Source organism: Camelus bactrianus, chromosome 1, assembly GCF_048773025.1.
Source record: "Camelus bactrianus isolate YW-2024 breed Bactrian camel chromosome 1, ASM4877302v1, whole genome shotgun sequence".
In the NCBI taxonomy this organism is placed as follows: Eukaryota; Metazoa; Chordata; class Mammalia; order Artiodactyla; family Camelidae; genus Camelus; species Camelus bactrianus.
This window is the reverse complement of record NC_133539.1, coordinates 75,405,184-75,424,843: the sequence shown is the minus strand read 5'-3', so window position 1 is coordinate 75,424,843 and position 19,660 is coordinate 75,405,184. Positions and strand designations below refer to the sequence as shown.

The following is a 19,660-nucleotide window of genomic DNA, read 5'->3' as shown; positions in this document are numbered from 1 at the left end:
AGAAAGTGGGTTCCCTACCACTAGAGTTTAACCAATAGTTGGATAATTTCTTGTTTAGAGTATTCTAAAGGGATTGATGCATCAGATAATGGGCTGAAGAATAACTTCCAAAGATCTTATGAGTCTCAGATGACAGAAGGCTTAACCCATCAGTTAACAGGAAGTAGATGTTTACATTTGGTAAAGCCCGTAAAGCATAAATGTTTGTCACAATGCTAGCTTAGGTTGCTCTGTCATCCAGTCTCCCTCAATAAACCTGTTTCCCCAGTGCTGTGTAAACTCCAGATCTAGGATACACCCCAACATCCGAAACAATCTTTCTGGCTCCATGATTCATGATGGACAATTCTAGCCAATGTCCTCAAGTGGCAGCTATCCCTAGCTACTGCAGCTGCATTTCCTTTTATTACTTACAGAAGTTCCTTGAAAGAAACAATGGCCACTTTCCTTCTCAACAATTTGCTTTCAGTGCTTATTTTCATACTTTAATTCAAATATATAAAGCAGTATTTATATATTTATCAAAAAACATGAAAGCAATATGGCAAAAGAGAGTGTGTGAGGAGAGCTTTATTTTGATCTTATATGAAAGCAATATGGCAATATGGCAAAAGAGATTGTGAGGAGAGCTTTATTTTGAAAGCAATATGGTAAAAGAGAGTGTGAGGAGAGCTTTATTTTGATCTTATGTTTCAGTTGAAGTAAGATGAGAAAGTTCAGAAAGAAATAAATGGGTCATCTTTTGACCTTGACACAACTTGAAGCTTTGAGGTAAATCCATTAAGAAGAGCTACTTGGTTGAGTTCCTTCTATGTGCCAATAATAATTTCGTTTTAAAAATAAAGAAACAGGCTAAGGTACGCTTAATTGCCAACTCAAAGCCACACGGTCAATAAGGAGGAAAGCAAAAAATCACACAGTGACCAATAAAGATGGAAGGCACTTGCTTCCAAGTCTGTCTCAGTTGTGCCACGACCCTCTCCTTATTTGCTCCAGGCTTACTCCTTGCATCCTAGAGCCAAGCAAGTCTTAAATCCTCTCAAATCCTGAGAGTAGGGGAGGCCAGCATCTTGTTCTCCATGGTCCTGAACCACCTTTCTCCCCTGGGAACCCACTGAGGCCAGTCTTTGAATCTGAATTGAACCTTGATGTTAGACTTTGCACTTGCACTTCACTCTTTGACCTGGATTTGTCTGCTGGCTCTGGACTAGCCAGTTAGGATGTCACCCCCTATAGCTCTAGCATTCGAACTCAGCTCCTGGTACCTGTCACTGGACTCTTCCTTACCACCGCCCCCACAAGAATGTAATAATTTAATCATTAGTTTTCAGCTGGGATGACAAGACACAGTGTGCTGTGACTGATTATGAATAGGATAGCGTAACTGGGAGCCTATTCTGCAGCCTGGCCTTGATAATGCCCATGGAGTGGAGTGCAAGAAAATATGCATCATGAAGGGGAAAGGATTAAGAATCACTGCTTTAAAAGAGAGACTCATCTTATATTAATATTTAAGAAACAAAAGGAAAGTGCAATGATGAATCCCACTGCATCAATTATCAACTCTTCCCAAACTTGCTTTTCACAGCTCTACACCCACCACTGCTATATAAACATGGACCTCTGCTTCAGGAAGCACCAATCTCTCACCCAACCCCCACATACGATGCTCACATCAGTGAGCCTATTCAACTGTCCTTTTCAGAAAGTCTTCCTAACATTTTTTCTCTTCTTTGGCTATCAGTTTCTCCCTCCTTCAATTGTTGGAGATAGATATTACAACCTTCATTTTTTACAGATAAGGAAATTGAGATTCAGAGAGGTTAATTAACTCATCCCATGTCACAGAGCAAGGAATGAAAGTGAGAGGTAAAAGAAACCCCTTCTGCTTGATCTATGTTGCCTCTTTCCAATTTAGGGATAGATGTGTGGGTTAAAGAATAAATAGGATTTCAAATTCTGTCAGTCACTTATCTTCTTGGTTAGTCTCCCGGATTCTTAGTCCTGAATGTAGAACCCAAGATCTTAAATAATGTTGCTATTAATAGCAGGGTGTATGTATATTTTTGAGTTAATCCTTATTGTGTGGTTGGCTCTATTCCTTTGATAACTATGTAAGTTTAAGAAGCTAAGCTCTAAACATTCTTAGAAATGATGAACAGTACATATATGTAAATTTAAAATTATATGTGCAGTAAAAAAAAAATGATCTATCAAGCCGTGAAAGACACTGAAGAAACTTAAAAGCCATATTACTAAATGAAAGAAGCCAGTCTGAAAAGGCTACAAACTGTACAATTCTAAACAAATGACATTCTGGAAAAGGCACAGCTACAGAAACAGTAAAAAGATCATGGTTTCCAGGGGTTTGGGGAGAGGGAAGGAGGGAGGAATGAATAGATGGAGCACAAGGAAGTTTTAGGGCAATTAAATTATTCTGTATGATACTATAGTGGTGGCTACATGTCATTACGCATTTCTCAAAGCCCATAGAATGTACAATATCAGTAGTGAACCCTAATGTAAACTATAGACTTCAGTTGATAATAATGTGCCCATGTTGATTCATCGATTGTACCAAATATGCCACACTGATGAGGGATATTCAGGGTAGGGGAGAAAAATGTGTGGATGGGGAGGGCTATGTGTGAACTCTGTATTTTCTGCTCAATTCTGTTGTGAACCTGAAACTGCTCTAAAAGAATAAAGTTCTATTAAAAAAAAAAAAAAGAAGACAACGAAGAAGAAGAAGAAGAGGACTTCAGGATTGATAAGTTGCTGGGAAGAAGGGAAAAGGGAGACAAAAGACGGTGTCCCAACCACCCAGTGGCATTACCTCTGCATGTATGAGCGCAGGAGTGTGATTCCCAGCAGGAAGTACATCATGATGGAGCACACCATCATGGCCAGTCCCAGGAGAATGGCCCGGTCCTCTCCTGTGTGAACGCTGTATCTACAGCTCAATTCTGTTGTGAACCTGAAACTGCTCTAAAAGAATAAAGTCTATTAAATTATTAAAAAAAAAAAAAAGCTACAAAATGTAGATTTGAGCTCTTTAATCAAACCCTTCCAAGGTATTTATATTATTTATGGAGCTTCCTCAGTAATTGAATCATCACATCAGGCACTTCCCAGACAACTGTGAAAATTTAGGTTTAAAAGATGACTAAATATCCAGTTTAATATTTCTCAAGAGTCTTTCACTATAGAATCCAAGCAGTTTGAATAGGTTTTTCTTCAACCTGTATCCATCAAAAAAGAATTACAACTCCTATTGCTGAGGTTTTTTTTTTTTCTTTTATCTTCAAGAACAGGCCCTTCCCACTAGGTTAAAACAGGATTTACAATTTAAAATATCTTTTCCTTTGCCTGCTTAGTGCCTTTTCCATTGTGAAAACCTACTTTTACAATTACAGACATTTGCCTTTTACCCACAGCCTTAAAAAAAATTAAAGACCACATTTATAAATGTCTATTGAATATATTTAACTGTGTGAACTAAGAAAATCAAAATACACCAAGTCTCAATACTGGCATATGGCCTAGAATACCTGATAGCTCTTCCAGCTTTAAAATGCCAATATTCAGTGACTACTCTGAATTCTGTCTCAAATCCCTTCAGTCAGAATAATGGTCTTAATTTGGCATACTAGATATATTAGGATACGTAAGTAAATAAACATTTATTTATGAACGTGAATAAATAGCTATATATATATATATAGATAAATAGTTGCTAATAATGTCAGATTCATTATTTTAATTAATCCTCACAATAAATTGATAGAAAAAAGGCCAGAAATTGAACTCAGTTTTTTCTACTTCCAGAGTTCATGTTTTCTCACCACTGTTGCATATGAAAGACATGAACATAAAACAGGGATCTTTGCTCCAATGGCAAAAAGGAAGGGCTGGGTTACTCGATTTGATGTTGAGAACACTGAGTTGAGGATGCTGGTTTCCTCCAGGAGTAGAATTTTACATATATTATCAGTAGTCAGTTCAGAGCACCTACTGGGAAAGACAAATTTGATTATAGTTCACCCAACGACCACCACAGCTGGACAGAGTAGGAACTATGAACCATATTTTCTTGCTTCCCCAAATATCTCCCTCACCAACCTGTCATAGCACCTAAAATTCCCATCGTCACAGCTCCCCTAGGGATAGAACAGTGGTTTAACCAGTGGGTTAAAGAAGGGGCTACATGAGGAGGCAGCATGGAGAGTGGAAGAAATCCTGTGGAAGAGACTGTTGGAATCCTGACAACAAAAACAAGGTTTCTGCCCAAGATGTCCAGCTCTAGAGCATTGCCTGAATCCATAAAAACCCTTTTCAAAGATCGTTGGAAGGCTTTCACTTCACCTTTCCATTTGGTGCCTACTCTCTCCTCCCTCTACTTTGTTAGATTTCCCATGAGCATTACTGAATACTGCATTTAAGGAATCAAAAGAATGCAAAATAGAGAGAAATTATATCTAACCAGAGACAAATTAGAAGTCAAGTAAGTCATAGGAACAGACCTTGATTGCAATTTTCCAAAGCAGAATAAAATAAAATTTTTCAGATGAAAGGAAACTGAGGGTCATGTCTTTCAATTTCCTCACATTACATCTGAGGAGTAGGGGGCCAGGAGGCAAAGGGCCTCAGTTAAGAGACTAGTTAATGGCAGTGCTGCTTCAATGGCTCACTCTTTCCTCCACTCTTCTCTCCATTAAAAACTAAAGACCACATTTATGAATGTCTATTGAATATATTTAATGGTGTGAACCTTTATACAGATTCCAATATCTTCTAAATCTAATGTATATTTAACCCATTCCCAAGAGGTAATAATATACTTAATTCCTACCATGTTGTACTTTTCATATATTAACTCACACATATTATTATATGATGTCATATGTAGCCATATATTAACATAGATATGTATATTAATTTGCATATATTCATGTTATATATATAGTGTACTGATACAATATGACATTCTTACATTCTAGTTTCACAAAGCACACCACATATATTAACTCAGTCTTCACAAAAACTTTATGAGAAATACACTATGATTATCATCCTCATTTTGCAGAAGAGAAAACAGAGGTGAAAGAGATATTAGAAACTTACCCAGGACCACATAGATAACAAGGAACAAAGCCTGACTTGGGACCCACCCATCCATGCTCTTATCATTATGCTTTACTTTCTTGCCCTTTTCTCACTCCTGCCATATTCTTCCACCAACTCTCATTTTCCCTCCCTAAGTTTGATATGAGGCAGAATGTGGTACTCAAAGTAGAAATGAGTGAATGTTGCCACCAACACTTAGCACCCTTAATGCATTTGATATGGATTGTGGCACTTGGTTTGCTTGGCAAAAATGTTCAGGTTGAGAGAACATGGGTTTCGGAGTCAGACAGGCGTGGGTTGAAATTCTGACTTCACACTTAATAGTTTTGTGACCTTAGACAATTTACCTCCTTTTTTGAACATCTGTTCCCTCGTCTGGTAAATAGAGAGAGATCTCATAAGGATTACTGTCAGAATCAAATGAAGCAATGCATATAAATGCATTATTTATACAGATCTAGAGAAGTACCTCATACCTTTATGTTTATTATTGTCATTTCTAGTTCTATTAAAAGCTCTTGTTATAATTTACCTCCCTTGATTTTCAATTGAAATAAAAGCAAGAGTTAAACCATATTCACCAAGAAGAGATGGATGGTTTCAGAATAAATCTGTCATTTGTACCAATCTAAAAAGCACATGTAAGTGATGAGCAGGTTTTCTCACACCAGCTGTGTATGTGTGATGCCCAGTAGAGTGAATGCTTAACAATTAAACTGGTTTTAAATATGTAGCATGGAGGGAATCAAACTGAACATCAAATGTGATTATCCACTTGAAAAGCTCAGTAAGAAATGAATTATGGAATAGTGGACTAATTAAGACCGTGTAGAAATGTGTTTTCCATTTCTGCATAGAATTAAAAAAAAAATTAAACAGAAGGGTTTGATGTATTGGTATGGCCAATCTGGAAAAAAATTTTTTTTCTCCTATTTCCTCCAAATGGAAAACAGTAGCATTTGCTGAATACCTACTCAATACCATACATTATTTCAAATCATCTGCATGGCAATTCTTTATGGTATCTGTTATTACTTCAATTTTCTTGATGAAGAAAATGAGACTCAGGGAAATTTAACAGTGTATTTAGGTTATGTAACTACTTCATTGTAGAGCTATGGTAATTATGGAGGGATTTCAACCTGAAACTAGTTTTGAAATTTTTTCAGCTAAGCCCTGAGATCATCATTTCTGATAGCTCTTATGACTGTAGATGACATGCAAAACTTATTGCATACACACTATGTCTGATCAGTCTGTCTCCTTGTCTAGAAAGACCATAAGCTCCATAAAAGAAGGGTCATACTGGTTGTATTCATCAATCTCTTCCCAATACTCAGGCTCAGTGCCTGCCATAAATTACACCTTTAATAAATATTTGTTGAATGAAGAAATGAATGCTGAATTAACTAAAAGAATAAAGTTCAGATCCACGGTCATCTTTTTCATAGGTGGCAACGCGGAGGGTGGGGAGGGCAGGGGAAGGAGTGTTTTGCCTGCAGTTCTTCAATTACTCAGTGACAGAGTGAAGATTAGAAGCCCAGAGTCTCTGAATTGCTGAACTCAATGAGCCAAGTCACTAGCAGGCTAAAGGACAGCTACATTATTTAAGCTGAACTGTGTCCTCCTGAATCTGAAGTCAAACACATGATTACATGGACAATAGTTGGCCCACATGTGTGGCAGAAGTCATAAGTGACTCCCACACCCATCTTCAGCCAGAGGCGTCCATATGTGATCAATCCAGCTACTGAAAAGCAGCCTGCGATAAAAATTCAAATAATCATTCTTTCTTATTTGATTCTTCTCAAAGAGGCTACGGTGTTCAGTGGTACACTTCTTTACCTCTCCAAGTGGAGAGCAAATGGAACTATTCACTCTGTCTTCCAGGCAACAAATAGGGGAGAAAGGTCTTTACATTCCTCTAATGACGCATTGTCAAGAGACTATTCACTAGTACGTCCTAGTGCCCCAAATGATAACATTTAATGGATGGATAGAGAAACAGGAATCCAGCAAATAAATGGAATAAGCAGCTAGAGAGTGAGGGAGAGAACCAAGAGAGCATTGCCCTGTAAGTCAGCATTGTAAAACATTTTTAGAAGAAGGAAATAACCAAAAATATCAATTTCAGCAAGCTGAGAGGCTAAATAAGGTGTGGAAAGATAAGAAGCTATTGGGCATACTCACTGGGAATCATAGCACTCTTAGAAAGAGCAGTTCCGGTATAGTGCAAATGTCAATCTGTTATTCTGACTTCTCCATGAACTATCTCAGAAGCAGAAATGGGTGGCTTGGTGCCTGCAGCACCGGTAGACCACCTGGCACATTGAAGGCACTTATAAATATTGTCAGACCGACACCCAAATGAATTAATTAAGACAAGGTGTAGTAGTTCATTTTGGAAGAAAACATCCCAAAGTTATTTAAAACTTCTGTTAATAAGAAGTACCAGTGTTTTCTAAATTAAATCACCAGGTCTAAAATTATCACCATACATTTGGTTTCTCCCTCCAAAGGCCATGGAGTCAAAACAATTCAATCCCTATGGAGAACATATAATTTGCTGTCTGCAAAAGACAAAGTCTCACACATTAGAAGATTTCCTGAATTTCTGTACTTAGAGTGACCTTTTAAGTTGCTGCTGTGATGTCATTAGTGTTACAATTTTACACAAGATTAGACATGTAATAAAGTGTTAAATAGTTCCACTGGCTCCGGCTTGCTGTTTGATAAAGCAGAGTGCATTCAGAGTATCCCATATGCATAGCTCAAGGCCACTGACACTAGAAAACTGCATCTACTTTGCTCTTTCCCTGCTTCATATGCCACTTGTCCTCACAGCTATCACTTCGAGGCCTCGGCACTGATAGGAAATGAGAAGCCACTGCATGGAGAGGCACTCATAGAACCGTTAGTCTTCAGCTGAAGCTTCTAGAAGCAGAGGGAGTCTCCATAAGAACTCAAATGAAACCAGAGCCTGAGAGTGTGTAGCAGGGCATCCCATGTTATCTTCACATCAGAATCACCTGGGAAGCTTTTTTAAAAATTCTGACGCCAGGGACCCACCCCGAGAGATTCTCACTGGTCTGGCTTGAGATCTAGGCACCAAGATTTTTTAAAATTCTGTCCAATGATTCTAATGTACAGCGCATATTCAGGGGTACCACATTTATGCTCCTCTTGCTCAGTTTGGGTATCAAGGTGAATGAGGAAGTACTTCAGATTTCATTATCTCAATATCTCAGAAAACTGTTTTTCGTCTGCCACTGACCCATAAGGGAAAAAAAAAATCAATAGTCTCAATGTACAAATACAAAGCAACTTAATTGGATATTTTAACAGAAAGATAAAATCTAATTCATCCACTTTTAAAATTAACAGAGGGGAAAAGAAGTAAACTAGTGTTTAGTATGTGCCTTGATTTACTTTAGGTACTTTTGCATCTATTAACTCATTAATCTTCCAAGCAACCCAGAAAGGCAAGTAGTATTAATCCCATATTTATAGTTGAGGAAACTATAAAACTATTCCTACCTACATAGCTGAGGCAAACGAGCACACCCCATTGGACTCTCCTGCTCACATTTTCATTAGATCATGCTGGCTTTCTACAGAAAACTTCCTGAGTGATAATTTAGCAAGCAGTAGAAACTTTCTGTCCAAGTCAATGAAAGGAACAGAGGGAGCAGGACAATCAAAGGAAGAAAAGAGAGGATGTGGGGAGTGGGAAGAAGGAACCATATCCCGAGCTAATAAGGAACAATCTGGAAGAAGACAGTGGCTGCACCCAGCAGTCTTGAGCCATAGCAAAGGAGGCCAGAATCAGTACCCGTGGTCTTGTTACCAAGCAAGGGCTTGCTGCCCAAACTGCACAGAAGCCAATACAATAGCACCAGCTTTTGAGAAAAGAAAGAGCTTTATTGTGAGGTTGATCAGCGAGAAAACACGAGGCAAGGCTCTCAAATCTGTCTCCCAGGTCCAGAGATGGAGTGAAATTTAAAGGGCTACAGGAATTTCAAACTTGGAAGCTGACTGGCTAGCCTCGAATCAGTCCATATAAACTACTGATGTTCCTGGAAGCCAGATTTTCCTTATTGAAAGACTTCTCACTTCATAAAGGGCTCCAATGGCAACGTCTCTATTCTTTGAGTTCCGCAGACTAAAGAGTCTTGGTCCAGGATCATCCAAGAGACATGGGTTTCTGCCTTGTACATGCACAGTGCTGTCTCTGTAAAATAACTCCAGGTTTGATTAATCAACAGCCTGTTTTAAGAAAGCAAAACTAGTTTAAATTGGTCAATGTTTTACGTGCTGTTTCAGTCACGCTTTCCACCAAAAGATATTTAGATGGTCAAGACAGCAAACACAACCAGTATGTCACTGTGTGTCCTGCATTGTGCAATAAAGGTGCAAAAGACACAGCCCTGCCCTGGAATGCCCATGGCCTAGCAGGGGGGGCAGATTTGCATACAAGCAGGATAAACTATGCCTTGCTTTGTGAGAGGTGAGTACCAAGAAATGGGAACAGAGCTCAGGAAGCTGTTTGTGTTGGTCAGAGAAGGCTTCACAGAAGAGATGGCACCTGAGATGGCCCTGAAAACAGAGAAACTCATTTACCCAGCAGGGAAGGGAGCAGAGGGAAACCATGAACTGAGTCAGGGAAGTAGAAACCTACGGAGGTGTGTGCTTCAGAAATGGAAAGGAGCCCTTTATAAGTTCTTGAGACAAAAAAATGTTACAATCTCCCTGACTCCTACTTTCATTCAAGGCTGAGATTATATCTTTTAGGGCATCTAGTTTTCAGACCATACTCATCTGCAATCATATAGTCATGGCTCAGCCAGGTTCACCCCAGTTCCTAGGTCATTAGTGATGGAATTAGATCCAGGTTTCCTCCCCCTCAGCCCTGTGCATTCACTAACACAGATCTCTTTTTCGTACTAGGATTCCAAATTACAAAGTTTGATAAAGTGCTTTTTTGTCCCTATATCACTTTCCTAATCACAATTCAAATGAGATGTTTCTTGTCTTATAAAATAAACAGAATTGAGGTAATTACTCAAGAAGTTCAAGAGGGTTGCATTTGAGCTAAGAGAACCACCCAACCAGGTACCATTAACATATTCAACGTGTTTCTTTGAAGCCTGAAACTTTTTTTCAATCTCCATAGAACCTTTATACTGTTGTCTTTAAAGCAGCTACTCCTTTCATTTTAATTAACAACGAACTTAACAGGTTTTAAATAACAGTTTGTGAAAGAAAACTGGGGTGGAGAAACACCAAATCCGCTCTTAGAATAAGCTGAGGAGTCATTAAGTCCTTTCAACAAACGTTGGACAGTTAATTAGAATAAATACATCTTTCATCTCTCCCTTTCCGTATCATCTTCAAACAACAGAGCAAGGGTATGATGGTGGAATAATGAGTCTGGAAAGTAGCCTAAGTATATTAATATCACAGCAGCCTCTCTCACTTTGAATGATTTCAAAGCATTTATTGTATGGACAGTGTGTCTATTAAATGCTGGCTAATTAACCAGTAACAAGATGGGAGCTCAGTAATTTATTGCTTTACCTGAACTTAAAGTGTGTCACTTTTCTTTGCTCCAACTCAACCCTTGAAGAGTGACCATAGTGATCAGAAGATTCCAATCAGAGTCAATGTTGAAATAGCTTCCTGAAAGTTTAAGCCAATCCTTTATGAAGTAGTTCATTCAGGTTACATTAAAATCATTTTTATTTCCTGAAGACTGACTAGTTTTAATAACAAATTGAATCCCTACTCGATTTTATCTGTTTTAAAGATTTTCAAAAGGGAACCTAAATAACTTTAAATATTCCAGATCTAAGTCTTTTAAAGAGCTAGCAGATTCAACTTCTACATATTTCTGAAACTGTCTAGGGTATCCATTCAGGTGTATCCCTTCATTCCTGCCATTCATCCCAGGAGACCAAGGGTAGAAGTATGACTTCCTGCATCTCTACTGGTTATCAAACCCCTACCACCTCCCATGGCCTCTTTTTCCTTCTTTCTCTGATGCTGACCCAAGGGTTATAGAAGGAGATCCATTCTTGGACCTACTTCCAAAATACATTCTTCAATTTAATGAGTCACAAAATTTTGGAGCAAAATTTTGGAGAGGGATCTCAGAAGTTATCAATTTCAAACTTTCCATGTTACAGATTAAAAACAACTAAACCCTAGAAAAGATAAGTGACTTTCTCAAGGCTAAACAGAAAAAAAAGGGGAGGGGGCCAATAACCAACTACTGACTCTGAGCACCTGCTCTGAGCCTAGCTGCTTAGTGTTTCCTACAGACCAGCAATATCAGGATCATCGAGAGCTTGTTAGAAATGCAGACCCTTGGGCCCCACCCCAAACTCCTTGAATCAGAATCTGCATGGTCACAAGATCCCTAGATAACCATATGCACATTGAGAATCACTGGGCTAGACTATGTGTCTTTCTCCAGAAAGAATGAGAATTGGGGACATGCAGACATGGCTCCACATTTTCTTTTTTTTTTTTTTTCACCTTTTGTTAATGTGAGCAAATAGCTCAATCTCCTAGAAGCATCATTTGTAATCTGGAAATCGTAGCATCATCTACCTTGCAGGGTTTTCATAATATAAGCAGAACACAGATATAGGCATATACATGCCTATGTCTATATAGATATAGGCATTTCATGATATATACATAGATACATAGATAAAATATGCAAATTGCCTACCATGTTGTAGCTAATATAGTATATAATAGTTGATATTATTTCTAATCTCATGTTTACCAGTAATAATGTACTCAGCCAAAAAGAAAGCCACAGGTGACTATGTACCCATGAAGAATCACCTTCCTTCCTTTGTTCTATTTGTTACATATCATTTTAGCTTTTATACGTGATTAAGATTCCTATGATATTGCATATTTCTAACTTCAAGATGTAAGAACTAATCCCCAAGCCAAGTCATAACCAAAGGAACACAATATTCCTCTATTATCTTGTAGGAACTCTCGGTCCTACAAGCCTAACCTCTGGGAGCCAAAGAACATCTGCTGCTGCTGCACGGTGATATTCTCAGGGACTCAGCAGCCAAGGGATGAACCCACAGCTGTGGCAATAGAGCGCATTTAAAATATGATCTTTCATCACCAACATGTCACATCTGTCAGCATCAAGGAAAACAGTCTGAAGAGGAACAGAGAAATAGGAAATAGAATTTTAGTATCCAAACCCAAATCAGAATTTTGAAAAAATATAGAACACTAGGCTGTGCCAAAATTATATTTATAGAGGAGATGTGTTGGAGGAAATATGATAATAACATCAATTAGAAAACCATGTTTCCCTAAGGCAGTGGGTCTCAATCCTAACAGTGCATTAGAAACAACTGAAAGGCTTTTTAAAAAACTGAATGCACAATTCTGAGGGAGGGACCCAGGTTTCAGTGTTTTTTAAAAGATTCCCAGTTGATTTTAATATGCAACCAGGGTTGAGAACAACTTCCCCACAGCAAAAGAAACTTAGTCTTATTTAAATGATCAGTCCTCTGAGAGTTATTGTTTGCTGTTGACACAGAGTCCCCCAAACTTTAAGTAATGAATCTTTAACTTCAGTATGTACCTCTTCTAGGTCTTTTCGCCATTCCTCCAAGACTTCCACCATAAGGAAAGGAGCCTCTGGACCAACATCCTCTAAGATGTTCATATGGACCAGTGGTCGGACCTCTTCAACTTACAGACACGATGAGAAAAGGTAAATCACTGGAACTCTGGGGGCTTTTCAGAATCATTTGACCCAACTACCCAGAGAGGATGCCAGTGGGAAATCATTGGGCGATTGAGCTTTGTATTTTGCAAGTGTTAATGTGGATGTGTTCTACATTGAGGGAACAGGGTTTCAGACACTTTGGCCTTCATCCTCCTTGCACTCTCCATGCTCACTCCTACAACAGCAAAGGCTGTTCTCTGTTAGAAATGCCCTTTACACGTGCACATATACATACTCGTCACTTAGCTAGCTCCACCTCTGCCTTTAGATAGGCATTCAGTCAGACTTTTCACCATCCTCTTGACCAGCACAGACTGTGTGTTGTACTCTCCCTTGAATTTTCCCCATCTACCACTGTACCTAGCACATAGTAATTACTCAATAAATACTGAACTGGAGTAATGAAAACTGCAGTTCAAGGCACTAGACATATGGTAGAGAAGGAAAACAAAAACTAAGAGAGAATGAAAAAAAGAATAGACAAGTTCATGGAACTCTCAAACTTCTTGGAAGAAGAGCCTGAGTCAGGGAGAAATGGGGGAATAAGAAAAAAGATTAAAAGGCAAAGGCAGTGTTAATAAAAGACAAAATGACAATTATGCAGCTCAAAATAGCCTTTCAACTTGGGAGTAAATGCATTCATAAAATTATCTAGCCATTTTTAAATATTTGGTTTCTTTTTTTTTTTTTTTTTTCTGAGTTTCTCTCTTTCTTATTGAGCTGGTACTATTGCTTGGGTTTGCTGAAGCTAAATTTTAAACAGAACTTCCTATACCAACATATTGCAACTTAAGCAAGGCTTACCTGCCTGCAGAATCTGACAGAAACCAGAATTGATAAATGGTGTTGGGCATAAGAAGAAGGATCTGAGGGAGGTTTACTTGAGTATGAGTTTTGAGAGCTGGTATTCCTATTTTTCCTTTTAAAAATCTGTATTTACCTACAGGTAAAATTCTTTAAAAATTCTGAAAGCAATATTGTTTTTCACAATAATTATATACTACAGCAAAAATTCAGAAGCAACTTCAATATACACAATAGAAAATCTGTTAAATAAATCATGGACTATAATATATTACTTAACACTTAAAAATGTTTTGACATAATATTAACTGAAAAATCAAGTTGAAAAATTACATACAAACTATAATTTCAGCCACAAGAAAAAAAATACATAGGAAAAAGCCTGGCAGGAAAAGTATGTTTTTCACTCCTCCATTTTCTAAATACTTTGTAATATGTTATATTATCTTAATTATGGAAAAAATAATATAATGTTTAAATTACAGCTCAGAAGGCAACTAGTGTTTGAACAAAGTCTTGTTGCTCATCATGACACAAGCAGATCAACTGAAAATTTTCTCTTTGTTTATCTCTAGGTTTTCACATGCTTTTTCTCAATGCTTAATCAAGTTATTTTCATTTGCTTTCAAGCAACTAAGTTGAATCATCTTTCAGCAAGATCTTTACCATAAAACTGTGTCATTTTAAAATTTCATATTTTGTGGAATTTTGTGAAAAAAAGTTTACTACCAGTGATGGTGCAGAACGGCAGAGATTTTGTTGCCCTACAAGAATACTATAACTGTCAATGGCCAGTCCTCCTTAGATTCTGAAGGTTTCATCAGAGCAGGTGAAGCATGATGTATTTGTTTCACCTTCTATTTATTCTCACTGAGTAATTAAATGCATTCTGCTATATATACATATATATTTTACAAACAAAAGAATTAACAGTTAAGAAGCAATTACTGTGCGCTACATGTTTTCCTAAACTGCCCTCTTCTAATTTACAAGATAGAGATTAGTATGCCATTTTACAGATGGGGAAGCTGAGGCTTAGAGAGTTTAAATAACTTCCAAGGGTCCAACAACTAGCCAGTGATGGAATCAAGATTTAAACCCAAGGCTGTACTCTCTCCCCTGCACCCCATGGCTTACATAGGCCCTTGTCAAACATGAGATATTTGGAGCAGCAGTAAACAGCCAAGCCCACAAGGGGAAAACTGTGTTAAAGTGGAGCTGAAAATTGTATATCAAAGGAGATAATAAATATGTGAATTTGATATATTGGCAATATTTGTGGAGTTAAAAGAAGTAATTAGCTTCATATTCAGCACCAATAAGATTCCATAAAACTCTTAAATTACTACTTTTATGTTTTTATATTCAAAGCATGATTTCAGCAACTATGGGATTTTAAATAATTAAAATATTGACTACAAACAAATCAGTTTCAGCAAGCTTTATTTATGGGATGGGGATGCCAAGGCTTATGAAACTAATCTGCATGACTTTGGCCTACAGTGTCAAAGACACATGGAAAAACAGCCAACAAATAAAGCAACAGAATCTACCACTAAGTCAGTATGCTTAGTTTGTTGTTGGTTCATTTGTCCATACCTCTTTCTTGACCACAATTTCATCTTCACTGCCTAATTCTCAGTCTTGTAGAACAAGACTCAGGTTTTAAAATTGACTTCTCTGCTTAAGATACTCTTGGTGGCAATAATCATGGTGATAAGGAAGATGATGGTGGCTGATAATAAATCTAGATAATTAAGGTCCTCAAGTTAATTATTCAGAAATAAATTAACTAGATTTCTGGAAGCACTGCCCAGAATGGCTCGTAATTGTTCTACCCTCAGTTTCTTATTCTGCAAACCTGGCCTCTGTATGTCCAGCTTCTTCAGCTGTGTTCCCCCAGAAATCCCAGAGGCCAGGCAGTCAAAAATCCTCAGCTCCATTCCATACTGCCTATTGTGAGACCAGAGCCAAACTTGTCAGGATATTGGCTTCCCTGGGATTCCTTAAGAGATGGAACATCAGAAAACCAGCTTACAGACAGGTAGAGAAATAAGTGGAAGCAAAAGTCCACTGAAAATTCTGAAACCTAATTTTTATAGCTCAAGGGAAGTTGAAGTCAATTTTGTATTTTTTCCATGATTTTAATTCAAAGACAGTCCTTTTTCTATATATGCAAAACACTGGTTTCTATCCTTAGCCTCCATTCCACAACCCCAGCAAGATGAAGAAATACTTTTTCTTCTCTGAACAAACCTCCTTGTTAGGTGAGCCGATGTTAATTTTTAAATTGCAGGAGGCAAATAAAACAACAGCAGCAATAACTAATTTAAAAATTAAAGAAGAGAGAGGTTATTGGCCAAAGATATTATGGCTGAGTGTTTATCAAATATTCTTTGGATTGCTTTTATTAAATACTGAATTGATACAAAGGAAAATTTATCACATGTTAACATACAGAGAATGATGGCATAATAAACATATGAGTACCCTTCATTAAGTTTAAAGAATAAACCAATCAGAATTTCTGAAGCCCTTGAGATGCTTCCCTAATAGCATCCTCCTCCCCATCCCAGCCCCCGTCCAGAGATAACTACCCTCCCGAATTTTGTTTATTATTCCCTTGCTTTTCTTCATGAGTTTGTCACATTTTTATGCTTAAACAATATATTATTTACTTCTGAATGTTTGGAGATTTTATATAAATGGAATCATACCATATGAATTGCTCTGCAACTTACTTTTTCTGCCAAACATTATGGTCCCATGATTTATCAGTGCTGATATAAGTAGCTGTAACTCATTTTCACTGCTGTGTAGTGCACCATTATATAACTATACCACCAGTTATTCTACCAGTCTATTGCTAATAGACATTGGTGTTATTTCCAGTTCTTTTTGTACTAACAATGCTGCTATAATACTTCCCGTGGATGTCTCTTTGTACACATGTACAAACATTCCTCAGGATACATACCTAACTTGGGAATGGTTGGTTCAAAAGTACACACAGCTTCCACTTCCCCAGGCGATGCCATCACTTTCCAAAGCAGCTGCAGATGTGACTTCATTGCTCTGGCTTTTTTGAGTTTTAAATTTCAACAATCCAGAGGGTTTGTGCTTTCAATTTCCATTTTTCAAATTAGTAGTTAAGACTGAACCTAGTCCTTTTCTGTGACATGCCTGTTCAAATAGGTGGCCCATTTTTCTACTGGAGTTTTGTTCTTTTTCTTATTGACTTGTACGAATTCTTTACAAAAGTCTGGGCTTTTTTTACTTAAAATTTTTTAATGGAGGATAGAATAGTAACCATTGAGAATGGTTGAAAACAAAATGAGAGAACTGGAAGATAAAGTGAAAGAAATAGCTTAAAACCCAGAGGAAAAGTATAAAGAGATGGAAATTGTGAAAGGAAGGATTGGAAAGTTACATGTGAATGTTTAGAGCCCAGGAGAGGGAAAGAGATGGAGGAAAGATATAACAGAGATTTCCTTTTCTGACAGTACAGTAGACTAAATACTCAGACCAGCCCTCCTGCAGCAACAATTTAAAATGCTGTATAAACTATTCAAAACCTGTATAAAAGTTTCTATTAACCCTTTGTTTATCGTGTGCAAATAGCTTCTCCTAGTTTACCTGTGTTTTCACTTTCTTTATGATGTCTTTTCATGAACATATGTTTTTAATTTTAACGTGTTCTCAGCAATTATTTGTAACATTTTGAAATACCCTCCTACTCCTTTACAGTTTTCTTAATATTTTGTAGGTTTGCCTTTCATAATTAAGTCCTTAATCATCTGAAGTTGACTTCTGTGTGTGGTGTGAAGTAGGTACCCAGTTTTTTCTGTATGGATAACCAATTGCCCAGCACCTTTTGTTGGATGGTTTATCCTTTTCCCAATGATCTAAAAGTATACATCTACCATATTTAGGTTTCCACATATGCATGGATATGGATCTCTAGCCTGTCCCACTGATCAATTTTGTCTACCTCAGAAAAACACCACACTTGAGCTTACAAACTTTAGCATTAGAATACATCTTGATATCTGGTAGAAAAGTTGCTCACCTTGTTCTTTTGTAGTAAGGAGTGTATTTGCTATCCTGAGATGTTTGCACTCCCATATAAACTTTAGAATCAGCTTATCCAATCGGCTACCATACTTACCAGAAAAACCCTGGTGATTTTTATTGGAATTTTATGAAAGCTATTAATTAATTTGCAGTAAATAGGCATCTTTGTCACCAAGTCTTTCTCTGAATGAATATGATTCTCTGAATGATTTGTATAATATAGGTAGAACTCACCTATAAATGATTAAGTGGTATTTCCATTATAAGGATATTTTAAATCTGTGATTCAATTTTTTAATGATTTAGAACTATTTAGATTTTCTAGTTATTTCTGAAGCAGCTTCAATAAGCAATATATTTGTAAGAATTTGCTATATATTTAATTTAAATTATATATCAAAGCTTTCAAATGTCTTGCTATAAGATTGTTTTTAATATCTTCTATTATCTTCTAATCCATTCTGTATCTGTACTTATGGTTTTCAAATTCCTGATATTTATTTGAGCCTTCTCTAATTTTTCTTATTCTCATCAGAGGTTTGTCTGTTCCATTAGTCTTTTCAAAAAATTAACTTTTGATTTCATTAATTCTTTAATATAGTACTTCTTTTATTTCATTTATTTCTGCTCATGTTTATTATTTCCTCCCTTATACTTTATTTTAATATGTTCTATTAATCTATTTATAACTTCCTAAGTTGGGTGCCTAGCACATTAATTTTCAGACTTTATTGTTATCTAATATAAACATTTAAGACTATGTCATTCTATCTATGTATTGCTTTAGCTACATTCCACTAATTGGTCTATAGTGTTTTTAATTATTCACTTCTAAATGTATCCTAATTTCTATCATGTTTTATTCTCTGACCCATGAGTTCTTTGGAACTATATTGTCATTTCCATGTATAGAGTCATCCTAGTTATTTTTTTGTTAATTATTTCTACTATTGTTGCACTAGAATCAAATAATGTGATGAGTATAAAGGCAGTACTTCTCAAAGGCTCTTTAGGTCATAAGAACAACGTAACTTATCTGAATGATAAGTTTACATAATTTCCTGTTTCCTTCCCTATTTTTCACTAAAAACTTTTATCAAATTTAATGTGCTAATAATCAAGTAAAAAGAAATGAGACTTAGAAATTAAGATATCATTGGGAAATTGATCTGATAAGTTAAATGCAGGAATAAAAAGAAATAAATCCAACTTTTGTTTCCATAATTTTGCTCTCATCCTTATTCTCTTCTCCATAAAATATTATAAGACATCCTGTGAATTAATAAATTGACAATAATAACATTAGGTTCACAGACCAAACCCCTCTTGTTAATGACTATATTATGTGTGACTGTCATTTGTTCCCAAAAGCACATTTCTCCCAAAGAAATGTATGCCTTAAAAGATCAAAAACAGAATAATAATTAAACTGATCAAATTGCACCATATAAATATATACTCACTAGCTCAAAGAAAAACCATGAAATCTGGAACTAACAGAGGATGAGGAAACCCATACAAAGAAGCACATCTCAAAAAACATAGAAAACTGATGGCCAGAAGGCAGAAAATGTCTGTTTTAATCAACGTCACTCCCAGCTCTGCCACATGAGGTTACAGGTTGTGTTCCTGGGGCAGGGATACATAGCAACTCTGCCTGTTTAAGCTCAGCTGGCATTCAGCAATCCATTGACCCAAAGATTCACCTCATAGGATCTAACAGAAGGCACTTTTCCTTGAAGTCTGGAAACTACAGCTCTCAGTGCTTGAAAACCTTTAAATTTTTCTAGAAAGAATAGTAACTGTGTTAGTGGTAGCATCCAGTGGCCACTGATAGTAAGAGAGAAGCCAAGAGTCTGTTCTAGCCATGGTTCTCTGATT

At 36.9% G+C, this 19,660-nt stretch overlaps 1 protein-coding gene across 5 annotated transcripts in view; it reads left to right on the top strand.

Moving 5' to 3' along the window:
• The window catches only part of KCNMB2 (potassium calcium-activated channel subfamily M regulatory beta subunit 2), a 229,535-nt gene that overhangs the window by 183,366 nt on the left and 26,509 nt on the right, over positions 1 to 19,660 (top strand). For all 5 annotated transcript variants that reach the window (XM_074367652.1, XM_074367645.1, XM_074367634.1 and 2 more), the window contains one exon: positions 12,764 to 12,886. In XM_074367652.1, the coding sequence (XP_074223753.1) occupies positions 12,831 to 12,886 (56 nt within the window). In that variant the 5' untranslated portion in view covers positions 12,764 to 12,830. The remainder of the gene's footprint in view (positions 1 to 12,763; positions 12,887 to 19,660) is intronic.